Source organism: Coturnix japonica, unplaced genomic scaffold, assembly GCF_054131305.1.
Source record: "Coturnix japonica strain WE unplaced genomic scaffold, WE-NBRP24 Scf107, whole genome shotgun sequence".
NCBI lineage: Eukaryota > Metazoa > Chordata > Aves > Galliformes > Phasianidae > Coturnix > Coturnix japonica.
Window position 1 is genome coordinate 46,091 of NW_028189010.1, and position 20,837 is coordinate 66,927.

Genomic DNA, 20,837 nt, shown 5'->3' on the forward strand with positions numbered 1-20,837 from the left:
GGGCCCGGCCCCTTCCTGTTGCCCCCCCCCCTTCCAGCCCCCCCCCCCCCCCAAATCCGCTCCCGGAGCCGCGCGCTGGGCAGGTACCACCCCCCCCCCAACCCCAAACCCCCCCACACCCCCATCCCATAATACCCCCCCCCCCCATTCCACCCTATAGACCCTATAGACCCCCATTCGCCCTATAGACATCCCCCCGCCATCCCATAATACCCCTACCCTATAGACCACCCCTCACCACCACCCCCATCCCATAATACCCCCCCCCACCCCCATCCCACCCTATAGACCCTATAGACCCCCATTCGCCCTATAGACATCCCCCCGCCATCCCATAATACCCCGACCCTATAGACCCCCCCCCCCCTACGACCCCATCCCATAATACCCCCCCCCCCATCCCACCCTATGGACCCTATAGATCCCCCTTTGCCCTATAGACAGCCCCTGCCATCCCATAATACCCCAAACCCCCCCACCCCATAGACCCGCCCCCCCCCACGACCCCATCCCATAATACCCTATGGGCCCCCCTTCCCCCTATAGACAGCCCTCCGCCATCCCATAATAACCCCCTATAGACCCCCTAGACCCCCCCCACCATCCCATAATAACCCCATGGACCCCTCCCCATCCCATAATACTCCCATAGACCCCCCCCTATTAATTAACAACCCCTATTAATTGGAGACCCCCCCCCCCCCATCATTAAGACCCCTCCCATTAATTAATAACCCCAATTAATTGAGGACCCCCCCATCATTAGGTACCCCCCCCCATTAATTTGGGGTCCCCATTAATTAGGGACCCCCCCCATTAATTAAGAACCCCAATTAATTGCCCCCCCCATCATTAAGACCCCCCCCATTAATTAATAACTCCAATTAATTGATGACCCCTCCCTTTCTCTTTCAGCCCCCCCCCCAATTAATTAATAACCCCAATTAATTGGGCTCCCCCATCATTAAGACCCTCCCCCCATTAATTAATAACCCTAATTAATGGGGGACTCCCCCCATTAATTAATAACCCCAATTAATTGAGGACCCCCCCCTTTCTCTTTCAGCCCCCCCATTAATTAATAACCCCAATTAATTGGGCCCCCCATCATTAAGACCCTCCCCCCATTAATTAATAACCCTAATTAATTGGAGACCTCCCCCCCCATTAATTAATAACCCCAATTAATTGAGGACCCCCCCCTCTTTCTCTTTCAGCCCCCCCCATTAATTAATAACCCCAATTAATTGGGCCCCCATCATTAAGACCCTCCTCCCATTAATAACTCTAATTAATTGGAGACCCCCCCCTATTATTAACACCCTCCCCCCCCCGTTAATTAATAACCCTAATTAATTGAGGACCCCCCCATTAATTAATATCACTAATTAATTGCCCCCCCTTTCCCTTGCAGCCCCCCCCATTGGAGGCCGCAATGCAGGAGAGCTACGAGAACGTCATCTCATTGGGTGAGGGGGCTTGGGGGGGGGGGGGGGGTTCTGACCCAAAATGGCTGATTTTTAACCCAAAAAAGGGGCAGAAAAGATGAAAGTGTAAAAAATGGCAACTTTGGGGTGGGGGGAGGGGGGGAAATAAGCTGAAATTGAGGGGTTTTGGGTCAAAATTGGGCTCAAAAATGGGGGGTTTGGAGTCAAAATGGAGGCTGAAAATGGGAGGTTTTGAGTCAAAATTGAGACCCAAAAATGGGAGGTTTGGACCCAAAATTGGGCTCAAAAATGGGGTGTTTTGAGCCAAAATGGAAGCCAAAATTGAGGGGTTTTGGGCCAAAATTAGGGCCAAAAATGGGAGATTTTGACCCAAAATGGGAAGTTTTGAGACAAAACTGGGCCCAAAAATGGCAGATTTTGACCCAAATTGACCCAAATCAATCAAGTTTTGACCCAAATTTCTTCCCGACTTCCACAGTTCTGCCCCATTTTTTGCCCCAAAATTGTTCTTTTTCACCCCAAATTAGCCCCCAAAACCCACCATTTTTGGTTCAAACCAATCGGGACCGACCAAAAATGGCCATTTTTGAGGGGGGGGGGGGGGGCAGATTTTTGGGTTAAAATCTCCTGATTTTGGTGCTTTTTGCAGCTGAGGAAATCGCCATCAGTTGGCCCCGAATCACCGCGTTCGCTGAGTCCCATCGACGCCGCGGGATGGTGGGAGGTGAGTGAGGATTTTGGGCTGAAAAAGGGCGATTTTCGGGCTTTTTGGGGGCCATCATTGAGTCACATTGATGCTGTGGGATGGTGGGAGGTGAGTGAGGATTTTGGGCTGAAAAAGGGCAATTTTGGGGCTTTTGTGGTATATATGGGGGTCTTCATTGAGTCCATTGATACATGGGTTGCTTTGGTGCTGATTTTGGGGTGAAAAAAGGGGATTTTGGGGCTTTTTGGGGGCCATCATTGAGTCACATTGATGCTGTGGGATGGTGGGAGGTGAGTGAGGATTTTGGGGTGAAAAAGGGCCATTTTGGGGCTTTTGGGGTCTATAGAGGGGCCTTCATTGAGTCTATTGATACATGGGTTGCTTTGGTGCTGATTTTGGGGTGAAAAAGGGCGATTTTGGGGCTCGTTGGGGGGCATCATTGAGTCGCTTTGGTGTTGTGGGATGGTGGGAGGTGAGTGAGGATTTTGGGCTGAAAAAGGGCAATTTTGGGGCTGTTCGGGTGTATATGGGGGTCTTCATTGAGTCCATTGATACACGGGTTGCTTTGGTGCTGATTTTGGGGTGAAAAAGGGGGATTTTGGGTCTTTTTTGGGGTCATCATTGAGTCGCTTTGGTGTTGTGGGATGGTGGGAGGTGAGTGAGGATTTTGGGGTGAAAAAGGGCCATTTTGGGGCTGTTCGGGTCTATATGGGGGTCTTCATTGAGTCCATTGATACACGGGTTGCTTTGGTGCTGATTTTGGGGTGAAAAAGGGGGATTTTGGGTCTTTTTTGGGGGCCATCATTGAGTCACATTGATGCTGTGGGATGGTAGGAAGTGAGTGAGGATTTTGGGGTGAAAAAGGGCCATTTTGGGGCTTTTTGGAGGGTGTTACTGAATCAAACCAGTGCTGTGGGGAGGAGAGTGAGGATTTTGGGGTGAAAAAGGGCCATTTTGGAGCTTTTGGGGTTTTTGGGAGGCCTTGGGTGAGTCACATTGGTACCAAGGGTTAATTTGGTCTGATTTTGGGGTGAAAAAGGGGGATTTGGGGGCTTTTGGAGTTTGCCTTTGTTGAATTTCAACCTGACAAACCAACCCAACCTGATATAACCAACCCACCCCAACACACCATAACCAACCCATCTCAACTCAACTCATCCCAACCCACCATAACCAACCCATCCCATATAACCAACCCATCCCATATAACCAACCCCTCCCATCCCACCATAACCAACCCATCTCTTCCTATCCCAACCCACCATAACCAACCCATCCCATATAACCAACCCATCCCACCCCCCATAACCAACTCAACCCACTTAACCAACCCATCCCATATAACCAACCCATCCCACCCCCCCATAACCAACCCATCCCATATAACCAACCCATCCCAACCCACCATAACCAACCCACCATAACCAACCCATCCCATATAACCAACCCATCCCAACCCAACATAACCAACCCATCCCATCCCACTATAACCATCCCATCCCACCCCCCCATAACCAACCCATCCCATATAACCAACCCATCCCATATAACCAACCCATTCCACCCCCTATAACCAACCCATCCCATATAACCAACCCATCCCATATAACCAACCCATCCCCCCCATAGACCCTCCCGCTCCCCCCTCAGATCCAACCCTACAGAGCGACCCGGAAGAGGAAGAAGAAGAAGAGGAAGAAGAGGAGGAAGAAGAAGACGAAGATCCACCACCCCCCCCCCCTCCCCCACCATCAGAACCAGAACCAGAACCCGACCCGGACCCCAAACCCAAACCAGGTACCGACCAAAGTTCATCATCGACGTCCATTGAACCCAATGAGGCCGAAGGGTCTCAACCTCCTCCTCTTCCTCCTCCTCGTTTGTCCAAACGGGGCCGGGCCGGTAAAACCGGACGTCGCGGTTACAAGAAATTCCCCCAACGGAACCATTTGGGTCACGGGAGGTGCCAGGATTGCGGGAAGGCTTTGACTTATGGGGTGACGTATCCCAAACGTCGCCGTGGGGCTGAGAAACCCCATAAATGCCCCGAATGCGGGAAGGGTTTTAGGTTGAGTTCGACCCTTATCACGCACCAAAGGAGACACGGGGCTGAAAAACCCTATAAGTGCCCTGAATGTGGGAAGGCCTTTGTTGTAGGGTCGGCCTTTATCCAACACCAACGGGTTCACGGTACCGGTACCGGCACGGCACCGACCCAACCGTGTCAATGTGGGGTGTGTGGGAAGACGTTTCAAGGCGGTTCTGGTTTGATCCGACACCAAAAGCAACAGCACCAAGAGGAGAAACCCTATAAGTGCCACGACTGCGGTAAAGGGTTCAATTGGAATTCCCATTTAGAACGGCACCGTAGGATCCATACGGGGGAGAAACCCTATATGTGTCCTGAATGTGGGAAGAGCTTCAGCTGGAGTTCCCATTTGGATCGGCACCGCAGGACTCACGGAACCGGATCGACCCGATGTCGGGAATGTTGTGGGAAAGGATTAGGGAAGAACATGGCGACCCCGAAAAGGCAACGGGGGGAGAAACCCTATAAATGCCCCGATTGTGGGGATGGATTCGGGTCGAAGTCGAATCTGGTTCGGAACCAACGTGGTTCCGGTACCAATAAAAGCTTTGAGTGTTTGGATTGTGGGAAGAGCTTTGCATGGAGTTCCCATTTGGATCGGCACCGTCGGATCCACGCGGGGGAAAAACCCTATAAGTGTATGGACTGCGGGAAGAGCTTCTCGCAAGGATCCCATTTGGACCGGCACCGCCGGACCCACGGGCAGGACGAGGAGGAGGAAGGGAGGAAGAAATGGAGAGCGGATGGGAGGAGGTGCAAGCAATGCGGGAAGAATATGGCCGACAACGTCAAGCATCAAGGAACCCAAACGGGATCAATAGGGGAGCATCATAAATCCCATATAGGGGAGAATAAGTCCTATATAGGGGATAATAAAGCCTGTATAGGGGACCATAATAAGCCCTGTATGGGGGATCATAATAAAGCCTGTATAGGGGATCATGATAGGCCCTATATAGGGGATCATAATAAGGCCTGTATGGGGGATCATAATAAAGCCTGTATAGGGGATCATGATAGGCCCTATATAGGGGATCATAATAAGGCCTGTATAGGGGATCATAATAAAGCCTGTATAGGGGATCATAGCAAACCCTATATAGGGGATCATAAACCCTATACGTGCCCCGAATGCGGGAAGGCCTTTGGACAGAACTCAGCCCTGGTCAAACACCGTCGGATGCACACGGGGGAGAAACCCTATAAGTGCACGGAGTGCGGGAAGAGCTTCGGGGTCAGATCCAACCTCATCAAACACCAACGGACCCATTTGGGGGAGAAACCCTATAAATGCTCGGACTGCGGGAAGGGCTTCATCCAGAAATCGGATCTAACCAAACACCATCGCATGCACACGGGGGAGAAACCCTACAGCTGTACGGTGTGCGGGAAGAGCTTCAGCGTCTCGTCCAACCTTATAAAGCACCGTAGGATCCATTTAGGGGAAAAACCCTATAAATGCCCCGAATGTGGGAAGAGCTTCATCCAACGCTCCGAGCTCACCATCCATCGCCGCGTTCACACCGGAGAGAAGCCCTACGCCTGCCCGGCCTGCGGGAAGTGCTTCAGCCGCAGCTCACACCTCAACCGGCACCGACGGACCCACAGCAATGGGGAGAAGACCCCCAACACACCCCAAACCCAACCACAACCTACAACCGGCCCCGCCGGACCCACAACCCCATTCCCGTCATCGTTGGCCCCATTGGAGCTGCCCTGGGCTCTCTCCTTCCCACCGCGAGCTTTCGTGCCCCATAACTTCACATCGCTTCCCTCCACTGCTGCCCCCCTTGGTGCCCCACAAGTGCAGAGTGAGCGCGGCACGGGGGGGGAATGAGGACCCTATTTCCATGTCTCTATAGGGTCATCCGGCCATTGAGATCCATTGGTTCCTATTTCCATGTCTCTATGGGGTCATCCGGCCATTGGGATCCATTAGATTCCATTGTAGGGTCTCTATAGGGTCATCCATCCATTGGGATCCACTCTATGGGGTCATCCAGTCATTGAGATCCATCAGTTCGTGTTGTAGGGTCTCTATGGGGTCTCTATGGGGTCTCTATGGGTTCATCCATCCATTGGGATCCATTGGTTCCCGTTTCCATGTCTCTATGGGGTCATCCAGCCATTGGGATCCATTAGATCCCATTGTAGGGTGTCTATAGGGTCATCCAGCCATTGGGATCCATTAGATTCCATTGTAGGGTCTCTATAGGATCATCCAGCCATTGGGATCCATTAGATTCCATTGTAGGGTCTCTATAGGGTCATCCAGCCATTGGGATCCATCAGTTCTTGTTGTAGGGTCTCTATGGGGTCATTGATCTATTGGGATCCATCAGTTCTTCTTGTTAACCCATTGGGATCCATCTGTTCCCACTGGGGGTCTCTATGGGGTCATCCATCCATTGGGATCCACTCTATGGGGTCAGCCATCTCTTGGGATCCATCAGTTCTTGTTGTAGGGTCTTTATGGGGTCTCTATGGGGTCTCTATGGGGTCTCTATGGGTTCATCCATCCATTGGGATCCATTGGTTCCCGTTTCCATGTCTCTATGGGGTCATCCAGCCATTGGGATCCATTAGATCCCATTGTAGGGTCTCTATAGGGTCATCCAGCCATTGGGATCCACTCTATGGGGTCAGCCATCTCTTGGGATCCATCAGTTTTTGTTGTAGGGTCTTTATGGGGTCTCTATGGGGTCTCTATGGGGTCATCCATCCATTGGGATCCATTGGTTCCCATTTCCATGTCTCTATAGGGTCATCCAGCCATTGGGATCCATTAGATCCCATTGTAGGGTCTCTATAGGGTCATCCAGCCATTGGGATCCATCAGTTCCTGTCTTAGGGTCTCTATAGGGTCTCTATGGGGTCAACCATCCCATTATGATCCCTCCCAACCCCATTAGGACCCCCCCGACCCCATTAGGGCCCCCCTGACCCCATTAGGACCCTTCGACCCCATTAAGATCCCCCCGACCCCATTAAGATCCCTCCCAGCCCCATTAGGACTCCCCGACCCCATTAGGACCCTCTGACCCCATTAGGACCCTCTGACCCCATTAGGACCCCCCTGACCCCATTAGGACCCCCCGACCCCATTAAGATCCCCCCGACCCCATTAAGATCCCTCCCAGCCCCATTAGGACTCCCCGACCCCATTAAGACCCTCTGACCCCATTAGGACCCCCCTGACCCCATTAGGACCCCCCTGACCCCATTAGGACCCTCTGACCCCATAGGACCCCCCTGACCCCATTATCTTCACCTCCCCAAACCCATCATTTTCATTTAGGGTTTTTTTTTGCCCAATTTCCCCCATTTTTGGGGTTGTTTTTTTTTTTTTCCTTCTAACGGCGCCGATTTTGGGGGAAAAAAGGGGGAAAATGGGTCAATGTGGGGTTTGTTTTTTCACCCCATTGGGATCAATGGGAAACGGGGAGGGGTGGGGGTTGACCCCTTCATTTTGGTGTAAAAAAAGGCGATTTTGGGTCTTTGAAAGTGAACAAAAAAGGTTAATTATGAAAAGGGGGAAAAAAAGGCCGGGGGGGGGGAAATTTGGGGTGAAAAAAGGCAAAAATGGGTAAAAAATGAATGGAAAAAGGGGTCGTTTTTTGGGGGGAAAAAAGGTGATTTTGGGGTCTGGCTGTTGGTTGTTTTTTTGTCGCTGTGTTTTGATGATGGAATAAATGGAGAATGGAGGGAAAAGGCTCTTTTTTGGGGTGAAAATGGGGGATTTTGGGGTCATTTGGGGGTAAAAATGGGGGATTTTGGGGTCGCTTGGGGGGAAAATGGGGGTTTGGGGGTGAAAAGGGGTGGTTTGGGGTCATTTATTTGGGGAAATGGGGGATTTTAGGGTGAAAAATGGGGGTTTTGGGGTCGTTTGGGGTGAAAATGGGGTATTGGGGTCGTTTTGGGGTGAAAAAGGTGGGTTTTGGGGTCGTTTGGGGGGTGATCCGGTGATGAACAAAAGCAACACTGTTCAGTCTCAGATTTAGGTTAAAAAAAGGCAAATTTGGGTCAAAGGGGGGAAAGCAGGAATTGAACTCAAAGCTTTTTATTTCTCCTCACAATTCAATTTTAGGGCAGAAAATACCTCGAAATTGACCCAAAGTGCCCCAAAATCCACTTAATTTAGGGGGGATTTAATGGGGTTGGGGGGCACAGAATTGAGACCCCCCCCCACCCCATAAGTGGAGCTGAATGGGGCTGCTCGAACCCATTGGTTTTCATGGCCGCCCCACACCTCAAAATGACCCAATTTGGGGGTTTTTTGACCCATTTTGGCCATGGAGAAGATAGGAGACCCTATTGTTGGTGTTAAGGGGGGAACCATGACTTGAAATGACCCGATTTGGGGCTTTTTTGACCCATTTTGGCCATGGGGAAGATGGGAGACCCAAGTAGTGTTAGGAGATCCAACCAGTGCAGTTTAGGGGCAAAACCTGCTTCGAAATGACCCGATTTTGGGTCTTTTTACCCCATTTTGGCCATGGAAGAGGCCAGGACACCCAACTGACGCCATTTTGGTGCCCAACACACCTCAGAATGACCCGATTTTGGGTCTTTTTACCTCATTTTGGACATGGAGACTCAACTGGTGCCATTTTGGTGCCCGACACCCCTCAGAAGTGCCCAATTTTGGGTCTTTTGCCTCATTTTTGACATGGAGAAGAGTGGAGACCCAATGGAAGCCATTTTGGTGCCCAACACACCTCAAGATGACCCAATTTTGGGTCTTTTTACCTCATTTTAGACATGGAGACCCAACCGATGTTTCTTTGGTGCCCAACACACCCCCAAAGTGCCCAATTTTGGGGTCTTCCTGCCCAATTTTTGGTCTTTTTACCCCATTTTGGCCATGGAAGAGGCCAGGACACCCAACGGACGCCATTTTGGTGCCCAACACCCCTCAGAAGTGCCCTATTTTGGGTCTTTTTGCCTCATTTTTGACATGGAGAAGAGTGGAGACCCAATGGAAGCCATTTTGGTGCCCAACACACCTCAAAATGACCCGATTTTGGGTCTTTTTACCTCATTTTGGACATGGAGACCCAACGGAGGCCATTCTGTTGCCCAACACACCTCAAAATGACCCAATTTGGGGTCACCTTGCCCAATTTTGGGTCTTTTTACCCAATTTTGGCCACTTGAAGAGCCAGCACCGCCAGTAGAGCGTTGGCCAACCCCAACCCAACCATGGCCAACCAACGTCATCCAATGCAGCCTCCCCCCCATTGAGAGGAGGAAGAGGAAGATGAAGATGAAGATCTGATCTTTAAAGGCTGACGCTGCGGTGGTGCCGGAACCGACCCGGTTCTCCTCTCCGTGCCGTGTTCTCTTCCATTTCCTCCCCTTTTAAACTACTGGCATCAGAAAGGTCCTTCAAACAGCCTCATTTTGGGTCTTTTTACCTCATTTTGGACATGGAGACCCAACTGAGGCCATTTTGGTGCCCGACACCCCTCAGAAGTGCCCAATTTTGGGTCTTTTTGCCTCATTTTGGACATGGAGACCCAACTGAGGCCATTTTGGTGCCCGACACCCCTCAGAAGTGCCCTATTTTGGGTCTTTTTACCTCATTTTGGACGTGGAGACCCAACTGATGTTTCTTTGGTGCCCAACACACCCCCAATGTTCCCAATTTTGGGGTCTTTTTGCCCAATTTTGGACATGAAGAAGACTGGAGACCCAACTGATGCTGGCATCAGAAAGGTCCTCCAAACAGCCTCATTTTGGGTCTTTTTGCCTCATTTTGGCCATGGAAGAGGCCAGGACACCCAACCAACGCCATTTTGGTGCCCAACACACCTCAAAATGACCCGATTTTGGGTCTTTTTACCTCATTTTGGACATGGAGACCCAACGGAGGCCATTCTGGTGCCCAACACACCTCAAAATGACCCGATTTTGGGTTTTCTTGCCCAATTTTGGGTCTTTTTACCCCATTTTGGCCACTGGAAGAGCCAGCACCACCGGTAGAGCGTTGGCCAACCCCAACCTCAACCCAACCAACGTCATTTAACGCAACCTCCCCCCCATTGAGAGGAGGAAGATGAAGATGAAGATGAAGATCTGATCTTTAAAGGCTGACGCTGCGGTGGTGCCGGAACCGACCCGGTTCTCCTCTCCGTGCCGTGTTCTCTTCCATTTCCTCCCCTTTTAAACTACTGGCATCAGAAAGGTCCTTCAAACAGCCTCATTTTGGGTCTTTTTACCTCATTTTGGACATGGAGACCCAACTGACGCCATTTTGGTGCCCGACACCCCTCAGAAGTGCCCAATTTTGAGTCTTTTTGCCTCATTTTGGACATGGAGACCCAACTGAGGCCATTTTGGTGCCCAACACACCCCAAAATGACCCGATTTGGGGTCACCTTGCCCAATTTTGGGTCTTTTTACCCCATTTTGGCCATGGAAGAGGCCAGGACACCCAACAGATGCCATTTTGGTGCCCAACACACCTCAAAATGACCCGATTTTGGGTCTTTTTACCTCATTTTGGACATGGAGACTCAACTGGTGCCATTTTGGTGCCCGACACCCCTCAGAAGTGCCCAATTTTGGGTCTTTTTGCCTCATTTTGGACATGGAGACCCAACTGAGGCCATTTTGGTGCCCAACACACCTCAAAATGACCCGATTTTGGGTCTTCTTGCCCAATTTTGGGTCTTTTTACCCCATTTTGGCCATGGAAGAGGCCAGGACACCCAACCGACGCCATTTTGGTGCCCAACACACCTCAAAATGACCCGATTTGGGGTCACCTTGCCCAATTTTGGGTCTTTTTACCCAATTTTGACCACTTGAAGAGCCAGCACCGTTGGAAGATGAAGATCTTTAAAGGCTGACGCTGCGGTGGTGCCGGAACCGACCCGGTTCTCCTCTCCGTGCCGTGTTCTCTTCCATTTCCTCCCCTTTTAAACTACTGGCATCAGAAAGTCCGACCAAATGTTCCACCGAATCGAATTTCTGCAGGTCCGACGCGATGGTTTGAAGGCTCAGAACCGACGCGGTGTCGGACGGACCCTCGGCACCGCGACTCGGACCCGACTCAGCGCCGATCGGTGACGCCCGACGTGATAAGAGACGTTGGAGCCGCCGCGCGTGGATCTGCTCGCTGATCTGCTCCAGGTTCCGAAGGGCGACTGAGTAGCGGGTCTTGGCCTGGGCCACGCGCTGCTCCAGCGCCGTCACCTTGGATTTGTGCTCCTTGGGGGGTTATAAGGGGGGTTATGGGGTTAAATTGGGGGTGGGGGGTTGGTCAGGGTTGGGTTGGGGTGGGCTCAGCCTATAGGGTGGGGTTGGGTTGGTCAATGTTGGGTTGGTTCCTTCCTATGGGGTTGGGTTGGGTTGGCCAATATTGGGTTGGTCAATGTTGGGTTGGGTCCATCCCATGGGGTGAGGTTGGGTTGGGTTGGTTCTATCCTATGGGATTCCATCCTATGGGGTTGGGTTGGTCATTGTTGGGTTGAGCTCAGTCTATGGGGTTGGGTTGGTTCTATCCTATGGGGCTGGGTTGGGTTGGTTCTATCCTATGGGTTTGGGTTGGTTCCATCCTATGGGGTTGGGCTGGGTTGGTTCTGTCCTATGGGGTTGGGTTGGGTTGGTTCCATCCTATGGGGCTGGGTTGGGTTGGTTCCATCCTATGGGGTTGGGTTGGGTTGGTTCCATCCTATGGGGTTGGGTTGGGTTGGTTCCATCCTATGGGGTTGGGTTGGGTTGGTTCCATCCTATGGGGTTGGGTTGGGTTGGTTCCATTCTATGGGGCTGGGTTGGGTTGGTTCCATCCTATGGGGTTGGGTTGAGCTGGTTCTATCCTATGGGGTTGGGTTGGTTCCATCCTATGGGGTTGGGTTGGCATGTTGAGTTGGTTTCATCCTATGGGGTGTTAAGACTCCCAATCCCCCCCCAAAGACCCCAAATCCCCATCAAAAGACCCCAATGACCCCTTAAGACCCCAAATCCCCCCTAAAGGCCCCCAAACACCCCTCAAAGACCCCAAATCCCCCCCAAATACCTCTTAAACCTGTCCTACCTCCCTAGAGACCCCCTATTTCACCCCCAAGGACCCCTATAGACCCCCATAAAAACCCCCAAATCCCACCTCCAGTATCACGCTGAACTGCGCCTTGAGCTCGAAGTAGGGCTTGCTCTTGACGATGGCCCCCCAAGGACCCCCCATAGACCCCCAAGGACCCCCCATAGACCCCCAAATACCCCCCATAGACCCCCAAGGACCCCCCATAGACCTCCATAAACTCCCCAAATCCCCCCATAGCCCCCCAAAGACCCCCAAGGACCCCCCATAGACCCCCAAATACTCCCCATAGACCCCCAAGGACCCCCCATAGACCTCCATAAACTCCCCAAATCCCCCCATAGCCCCCCATAGACCCCCATTAAAGCCCCCCCATCACCTCGAGAACCACGCTGAACTGGGCCTTGAGCTCAAAGTAGGGCTTGCTCTTGATGATGGCCCCCCAAATACCCCCCATAGACCCCCAAAGACCCCTCTTATGCCCCCATAGACCCCAAATACCACCCATAGAGCCCCATAGCCCCCCATTAAAGACCCCCAAGGACCCCTCCCCACCTCCAGCACCACGCTGAACTGCGCCTTGAGCTCAAAGTAGGGCTTGCTCTTGACGATGGCCCCCCAAATCCCCCCATAGACCCCCAAATCCCCCCCATAGACCCCTCTTATGCCCCCAAACCCCCCCATAGACCGCCATTAAAGCCCCCTCCCCACCTCAAGCACCACGCTAAACTGGGCCTTGAGCTCGAAGTAGGGCTTGCTCTTGACGATGGCCCCCTATAGCCCCCCATAGACCCCCAAAGACCCCTCTTATGCCCCCATAGACCCCAAATACCCCCCATAGACCCCAAATACCACCCATAGCCCCCCATTAAAGCCCCCTCCCCACCTCGAGCACCACGCTGAACTGGGCCTTGAGCTCGAAGTAGGGCTTGCTCTTGACGATGGCTCCCCATAGACCCCCCATAGACCCCAAATCCCCCCCATAGACCCCAAATCCCCCCCATAGACCCCAAATACCACCCATAGCCCCCCATAGCCCCCCATTAACGCCCCCTCCCCACCTCGAGCACCACGCTGAACTGGGCCTTGAGCTCGAAGTAGGGCTTGCTCTTGACGATGGCCCCCTATAGCCCCCCATAGCCCCCCAAAGACCCCTCATAGCCCCCATCGACCCCCATTTCGCCCCCATAGACCCCCATTAAAGCCCCCTCCCCACCTCCAGCACCACGCTGAACTGGGCCTTGAGCTCAAAGTAGGGCTTGCTCTTGACGATGGCCCCCCAAATACCCCCCAGAGACCCCCAAAGACCCCTCTTATGGCCCTATAGACCCCAAATACCCCCCATAGACCCCGCCCAACCCCCATAGACCCCCATTATAGCCCCCTCCCCACCTCGAGCACCACGCTGAACTGGGCCTTGAGCTCGAAGTAGGGCTTGCTCTTGACGATGGCCCCCATAGACCCCCCATAGACCCCCAAATACCCCCCATAGACCCCCAAGGACCCCCCATAGACCCCCATAAACTCCCCAAATCCCCCCATAGCCCCCCATAGACCCCCATTAACGCCCCCTCCCCACCTCGAGGACCACGCTGAACTGTGCCTTGAGCTCGAAGTAGGGCTTGCTCTTGATGATGGCCCCCCAAATACCCCCATAGACCCCCATAAACTCCCCAAATACCCCCCAGCCCCCATTAAAGACCCCCTAGGCCCCCCAAAGACCCCCAACCCCCCCCAAATCCCTTCCATAGACCCCCAAAAACCCCCCTAAAGACCCCCATGACCCCTCTAATCCCCCCATAGACCCCAAATCCCCCCCTAGCCCCCCTCTACCCCCAATATCACCCCCCATAGACCCCCATTTCGCCCCCATAGCCCCCCATTAACGCCCCCTCCCCACCTCGAGCACCACGCTGAACTGTGCCTTGAGCTCGAAGTAGGGCTTGCTCTTGACGATGGCCCCCCATAGACCCCCCATAGACCCCTAAAGACCCCTCTTATGGCCCCATAGACCCCAAGTGCCCCCCATAGACCCCAAATACCCCTCATAGACCCCCATTATACCCCCCAAATCCCACCTCGAGCACCACGCTGAACTGTGCCTTGAGCTCGAAGTAGGGCTTGCTCTTGACGATGGCCCTTTTGAGCCCCTTGTGCAAGGCCTGCACGCGGCCCTCGGCCTGCAGGCACCTCCTGCTCACGCGCTGGTGCTCCCCCTCGCTGCGCACGCGCTCCTCCTCCGCCTCGTTCACCTGCTGGACGCACGGCCGCCATCTTGGGGACGCCATCTTGGCATCATGGCCGCCATTAAGTCCCCATGGCCGCCATCTTGGACTCATGGCCGCCATCTTGGCATCATGGCCGCCATTCAATCCCCATGGCCGCCATCTTGGCATCATGGCCGCCATTCAATCCCCATGGCCACCATCTTGTCCCCATGGCCGCCATCTTGGACTCGGGGACGCCATCTTGGCATCATGGCCACCATTCAATCCCCATGGCTGCCATCTTGTTTTCATGGCCGCCATCTTGGGGACGCCATCTTGGCATCATGGCCGCCATTAAGTCCCCATGGCCGCCATCTTGGACTCATGGACGCCATCTTGGCATCATGGCCGCCATTCAATCCCCATGGCCGCCATCTTGGCATCATGGCCGCCATTCAATCCCCATGGCCACCATCTTGTCCCCATGGCCGCCATCTTGGACTCGGGGACGCCATCTTGGCATCATGGCCACCATTCAATCCCCATGGCTGCCATCTTGTTTTCATGGCTGCCATCTTGGCCCCATGGCCACCATTACATCCCCATGGCCACCATCTTGGACTCGTGGCAGCCATCTTGTTTTGATGGCTGCCATCTTGGACTTGGGGATGCCATCTTGGCATCATGGCCGCCATTAAGTCCCCATGGCCACCATCTTGGCATCATGGCCGCCATTCAATCCCCACGGCCGCCATCTTGGCATCATGGCCGCCATTCAATCCCCATGGCCGCCATCTTGGCATCACGGCCGCCATTCAATCCCCATGGCCGCCATCTTGTCCCCATGGCCGCCATCTTGGCATCATGGCCGCCATCTTGGACTCGGGGACGCCATCTTGGCATCATGGCCGCCATTCAATCCCCATGGCCGCCATCTTGGTATCATGGCCGCCATTAAATCCCCATGGCCGCCATCTTGTTTTCATGGCCGCCATCTTGGACTCGGGGACGCCATCTTGGCATCATGGCCGCCATTCAATCCCCATGGCCACCATCTTGTTTTCATGGCTGCCATCTTGGACTCGGGGACGCCATCTTGGCATCATGGCTGCCATTCAATCCCCATGGCCGCCATTCAATCCCCATGGCTGCCATCTTGTTTTCATGGCCGGCATCTTGTCCCCATGGCCGCCATCTTGGCATCATGGCTGCCATTAAATCCCCATGGCCGGCATCTTGTCCCCATGGCCGCCATCTTGGCATCATGGCTGCCATTAAATCCCCATGGCCGCCATCTTGTCCCCATGGCTGCCATCTTGGACAAGTGGCCGCCATCTTGTTTTCATGGCTGCCATCTTGGCATCATGACCGCCATTCAATCCCCATGGCTGCCATCTTGTTGTGATGGCCGCCATCTTGGACTTGTGGCCGCCATCTTGTCCCCATGGCTTCCATCTTGTCTTCATGGCCGCCATGATGTCCCCATGGCCACCAACCCAACCCTATGGCCACCCCACATCCCCCACCCCATCCCCATGGCCACCACCTCCCACCCCACCCCCCTTCCCCCCTCCCAGCCCCACACATCCCCCCCTTCCAGCCCCCCACCTTGGCGGTGGCGTGGTTGAGCATCTCCTGCCACGTTGGGTCCAGGCGGTTGCGGTCGGCCATGACACCTTGTTCGGCCACAAACACCATCTCCCTGGCGGCGTTGTGCATGCTGACCGCACGCTCGTACCTCAGCGCGGCCCTCTGGGTCTCCTGCTGGGCCTGTGGGGCAGCCCCAGACCCATAGCGTCATCCCCAGCCCCATAGGGTCGATCCCAGCCCCATAGGGTTGACCCCAGCCCCATAGGATCATTCCCAACCCATTAGAACGTTCCCCATCCCATTGGGTCATCTTCCAACCCAATGGGTGGTCTCCAGCCCCATAGGATGGTTGCCAGTCCAATGGGGTCGATCCCAGCCCCATAGGGTCATCCCCAGCCCCATAGCATCATCCCCAGCCCCATAGGATCATCCCCAGCCCCATAGGATTGTCCCCAACCCATTAGAACGTTCCCCATCCCATTGGGTCGTCTTCCAACCCAACGGGTTGTCTCCATCTCTATAGGGTGTCCCCAGCCCCATAGGGTCGACTCCAGCCCCATAGAGTCATCCCCAGCCCCATAGGGTCGATCCCAGCCCCATAGGGTTGACCCCAGCCCCATAGGATCATCCCCAGCCCCATAGAATCATCCCCAGCCCCATAGGATTGTCCCCAACCCATTAGAACGTTCCCCATCCCATTGGGTCGTCTTCCAACCCAACGGGTTGTCTCCATCTCTATAGGGTGTCCCCAGCCCCATAGGGTCGACTCCAGCCCCATAGAGTCATCCCCAGCCCCATAGGGTCGATCCCAGCCCCATAGGGTTGACCCCAGACCCATAGGATCATCTCCAGCCCCATAGAATCATCCCCAGCCCCATAGGATTGTCCCCAACCCATTAGAACATTCCCCATCCCATTGGGTCGTCTTCCAACCCAATGGGTTGCCCCCATCCCTATAGGATCATCCCCAGCCCCATAGGATCATCCCCAGCCCCATAGGGTTGACCACGGCCCCATAGGATCGATCCCATCCCCATAGGATCATCCCCAGCCCCACAGGATCACATCCACCCCCATATACTCACCCCCAGCCCCATAAGTTCATCCTAAATCCCTCAATCCCATCCCCATCCGTTCCCCACCCCATAGGCTCACTCCTCACCCCATAGAGGACTCCCTGCCCCATAGATCCACCCCATAACCCCCCTCACCTCCTTGGCCAGGCGCCGTGCCTCGTAATAGGGCCGTGCCTTCTCAATGCAGGCCCCCAATTGGGATCCCTGAGCGTTCAGCTTCCGCGCCGACTCCGATAGGATCCGCCTATAGGCCGTACGGGCGTCCTATAGGGTGGGCAACGGGGACCCTATAAGGAAGATGTGGGGTCCCAGGACCCTATAATGGGGGTTTGGGGTCTTTGATCCCAATAGGGAAAGATTTGGGGTCTTTGATCCCAATAGGGAACGATTTGGGGTCTATGATCCCAATAGGGAATGATTTGGGGTCCCAGGACCCTATAATGGGGATTTGGGGTCTTTGATCCCAATAGGGAAGGACTTGGGGTCTATGTTCCCAATAGGGAATGATTTGGGGTCCCAGGACCCTATAATGGGGGTTTGGGGTCTTTGATCCCAATAGGGAAGGACTTGGGGTCTATGTTCCCAATAGGGAAGGATTTGGGGTCCCAGGACCCTATAATGGGGGTTTGGGGTCTTTGATCCCAATAGGGAATGATTTGGGGTCTATGACCCCAATAGGGAAGGATTTGGGGTCTATGATCCCAATAGGGAATGATTTGGGGTCCCAGGACCCTATAATGGGGATTTGGGGTCTTTGATCCCAATAGGGAATGATTTGGGGTCTTTAATCCTTATAGGGAAGGATTTAGGGTCCCCATTTCCAACTATAGGGCCATATTGGGGTCCCTTTTGGGGTCCCTATGGGGTCATTTTGGGGTCCCTATGGAGGCGTTTAGGGATCCCTTTTGGGGTCTCTTTTGGGGTCCCTATGGGGGTATTTTAAGGTCCCTTTTGGGGTCCCTATGGGGTCATATTGGGGTCCCTATGGGGTCATTTTGGGGTCCCTATGGGGTCGTTTTGGGGTCCCTATGGGGTCGTTTTGGGGTCCCTATGGAGGCATTTAGGGATCCCTTTTGGGGTCTCTTTTGGGGTCCCTATGGGGGTATTTTAAGGTCCCTTTTGGGGTCCCTATGGGGTCTTTTTGGGGTCCCTATGGGGTCATTTTGGGGTCCCTATGGAGGCGTTTAGGGATCCCTATGGGGTCTTTATGGGGTCCCTATGGGGTCATTTTGGGGTCCCTTTTGGGGTCCCTATGGGGTCATTTTGGGGTCCCTATGGGGTCTTTTTGGGGTCATTTTGGGGTCTTTTTGGGGTCTCACATCCAGCTGCAGCTCCAGGCAGTTGATTTCGGCGTTGGCCTCATTCAGATGCTCCAATTCTTCCTGCAGACCCCAAAAGACCCAAAATTCAACCCAAAATGACCCCAAATCCCCCTGATTTGACCCAAAATGACCCAAATTCACCCCAAAAACGCCCAATTTCTCCCCCCCAAAACCCCCATTTTCATCCCAAAAAGCCCCCAAATCCCCCATTTTCGCCCCCAAATCCCCCATTTTCGCCCCCAAAAATCCCCAAATTCTCCCCAAAATGACCCAAAATCCCCCAATTTTCCCCCAGAAAGCCCTAAAATCCCCCCAAAAAAGCCCCCAAATCCCCCATTTTCACCCCAAAATGACTCAAACTCCCCCCAATTTCCCCCCAAAACCCCCCAATTTCACCCCCAAAATCCCCATTTTCTCCCCAAAAGCCCCTTAAATCCCCCCCCAAAAGCCCCCAAATCCCCCATTTTCACCCTAAAAAGCCCCAAAATCCCCCATTTTCAGCCCAAAAAGCCCCCAAATCCCCCATTTTCAGCCCAAAATCTCACCTGGATCCTGGGGTCCAGCTCTTCCTCCTCCTCTTCCTCCCCCTCTTCCCCTTTTTGGGGGGGTTTCGTTTCCTCCCCCCCCCCCATTTCCTCCATGTCCCCCATTGACCCCCCCCAAAAATGGGCAAATTTAGCTCAAATTTTGCCCAAAAATGCAAGAATTCGACCCAAAAACGTCATGGAGACGATGGGGTGGGGGGGTGGGGGGGAGGACATTGGGGGTTTGGGGGGGGGGGGGGCTGTAAAAAACAAGGGGTTTAAGGGGAAAAATAGGTTAAAATGACCCAAAATGGCCCAAATTTGACCCAAAATGACCCAATTTCCAACAAATTTAGCCCCCGAATGACCCAAAATGGCCCAAATTTGACCCAAAATTGAGCCAAAATGACCCAAATTTGACTCAAATTGGACTCAGTTTTGACCCCCCAAATAGCCCAAATTTGTCCCAAAATGACCCAAATTAGACCCAAAATGGCCCAAAACTGAACCAAAATAGCCCAAAATTGAGCCAAAATGACCCAAAATGACCCAAAATGTCCCAAAATTGAGCCAAAATGACCCAAATTTGTCTCAAAATTGACTCAAATTTGGCCCAAAATGACCCAATTTTGACCCTAAAATGGCCCAAATTTGACGCAAAAATGGACCCAAAATAGCCCAAAATTAAACCAAAATGACCCAAATTCCCCCAAATTTGACCCAAAATGACCCAATTTTGACGCAAAAATGGGCCCAAATTTGAACCAAAATGACCCAAAATTGACCCAATTTTGACCCAAAAATGGCCCAAATTTGACCCCAAAATGGACCCAAAATAGCCCAAAACTGACCCAAAATGACCCAAATTCCCCCAAATTTGACCCAAAATGACCCAAATTCCCCCAAATATGACCCAAAATTGCCCCAGACTGAGCCAAAATGACCCAAAATGGCCCAAATTTGACCCAAAAATGGGCCCAAATTTGACCCAAAATGTCCCAAATTTGAACCAAATTTGACCCCAAAATGACCCAAATTCCCCCAAATTTGACCCAAAATGACCCAAATTCCCCCAAATTTGACCCAAAATGACCCAAATTCCCCCAAATTTGACCCAAAATTGCCCAAAATTGACCCAAAATGACCCAAAATGGCCCAAATTTGACCCATAAATGGACCCAAATTTGAACCAAAATGACCCAAAATTGACCCAATTTTGACCCAAAAATGGGCCCAAATTTGAACCAAATTTGACCCCAAAATGACCCGAAATCCCCCAAATTAGACCCAAAATAACCCAAAATAGCCCCAAACTGACCCAAATTCCCCCAAATTTGACCCAAAATTTCACCCAAATTGACCCAAAATCCCCCAAATTTGACTCAAAATTTGACCCCAAATCCCATAAATTTGCCTCCAAAATGACCCGAAATGGCCCAAATTTGAGCCAAAAAAGCCCAAAATTGAACCAAATTTGACCCAATTTGACCCCAAATTCCCCAAATTTCCCCCAAAAAGCCCCAAAATCCCCCAATTTTACCCCAAAATCCCCCCCCCCAAAAAATGCCCCATTTTCCTCCCTAAAAAGCCCCAAATCCGCCCCAAAAGCCCCAAATTCTGTCCCCAAGGCCCCAAAATACCCCAAAATGCCCCAAATTGGCCCAAATTTGCCCAAAATCGCCGTTTTTTCCCCCATTTTCCCCCTCCCCCCCCCCCTCTGTTTACCTCCGCCGCCACCACAGCGCCTCAGTTACCCCCCCACTCCTCCCATTTCCGCCGGAAGCGGAAGTGACGCTCACCCCCCCCTCAGGGCACTTCCGTTCCGTACAAC

The 20,837-nt window shown here is 53.0% G+C and overlaps 2 protein-coding genes across 15 annotated transcripts; one reads left to right on the top strand and one right to left on the bottom strand.

Moving 5' to 3' along the window:
* The first annotated feature begins 2 nt into the window (after nucleotides 1–2).
* On the top strand, nucleotides 3–7,954 carry LOC107307147 (uncharacterized). 2 transcript variants are annotated; one of them, XM_085535052.1, is made up of 4 exons: nucleotides 3–83; nucleotides 1,415–1,469; nucleotides 2,098–2,172; nucleotides 3,784–7,954. In XM_085535052.1, the coding sequence occupies exons 2-4, from the start codon at nucleotides 1,436–1,438 to the stop codon at nucleotides 6,078–6,080; spliced, it is 2,406 nt and encodes an 801-aa protein (XP_085391178.1). In that variant the 5' UTR covers nucleotides 3–83; nucleotides 1,415–1,435; the 3' UTR covers nucleotides 6,081–7,954. The 2 variants fall into 2 exon arrangements, with proteins under 2 accessions (XP_085391178.1, XP_085391179.1); XM_085535053.1 differs by having other exon boundaries at nucleotides 41–83; nucleotides 3,805–7,954.
* A 333-nt stretch (nucleotides 7,955–8,287) lies between these two features.
* Nucleotides 8,288–19,263, bottom strand: SH3BP5L (SH3 binding domain protein 5 like). 13 transcript variants are annotated; one of them, XR_014941723.1, is made up of 7 exons: nucleotides 19,028–19,261; nucleotides 18,480–18,542; nucleotides 17,296–17,424; nucleotides 16,103–16,264; nucleotides 14,366–14,539; nucleotides 11,014–11,458; nucleotides 8,288–10,900 (listed from the first exon to the last, which is right to left on the bottom strand). XR_014941723.1 is itself a non-coding variant. In XM_015850583.2 (6 exons), exons 1-6 carry the CDS (start codon nucleotides 19,130–19,132, stop codon nucleotides 11,087–11,089), a joined length of 1,005 nt encoding a protein of 334 aa, XP_015706069.2. In that variant the 5' UTR covers nucleotides 19,133–19,263; the 3' UTR covers nucleotides 8,288–11,086. The 13 variants fall into 13 exon arrangements, 6 of the variants coding, with proteins under 6 accessions (XP_015706069.2, XP_085391181.1, XP_085391180.1 ...); XR_014941724.1 differs by having other exon boundaries at nucleotides 8,288–10,874; nucleotides 10,988–11,458; XR_014941719.1 differs by having other exon boundaries at nucleotides 14,366–14,575.
* Nucleotides 19,264–20,837: the final 1,574 nt, after the last annotated feature.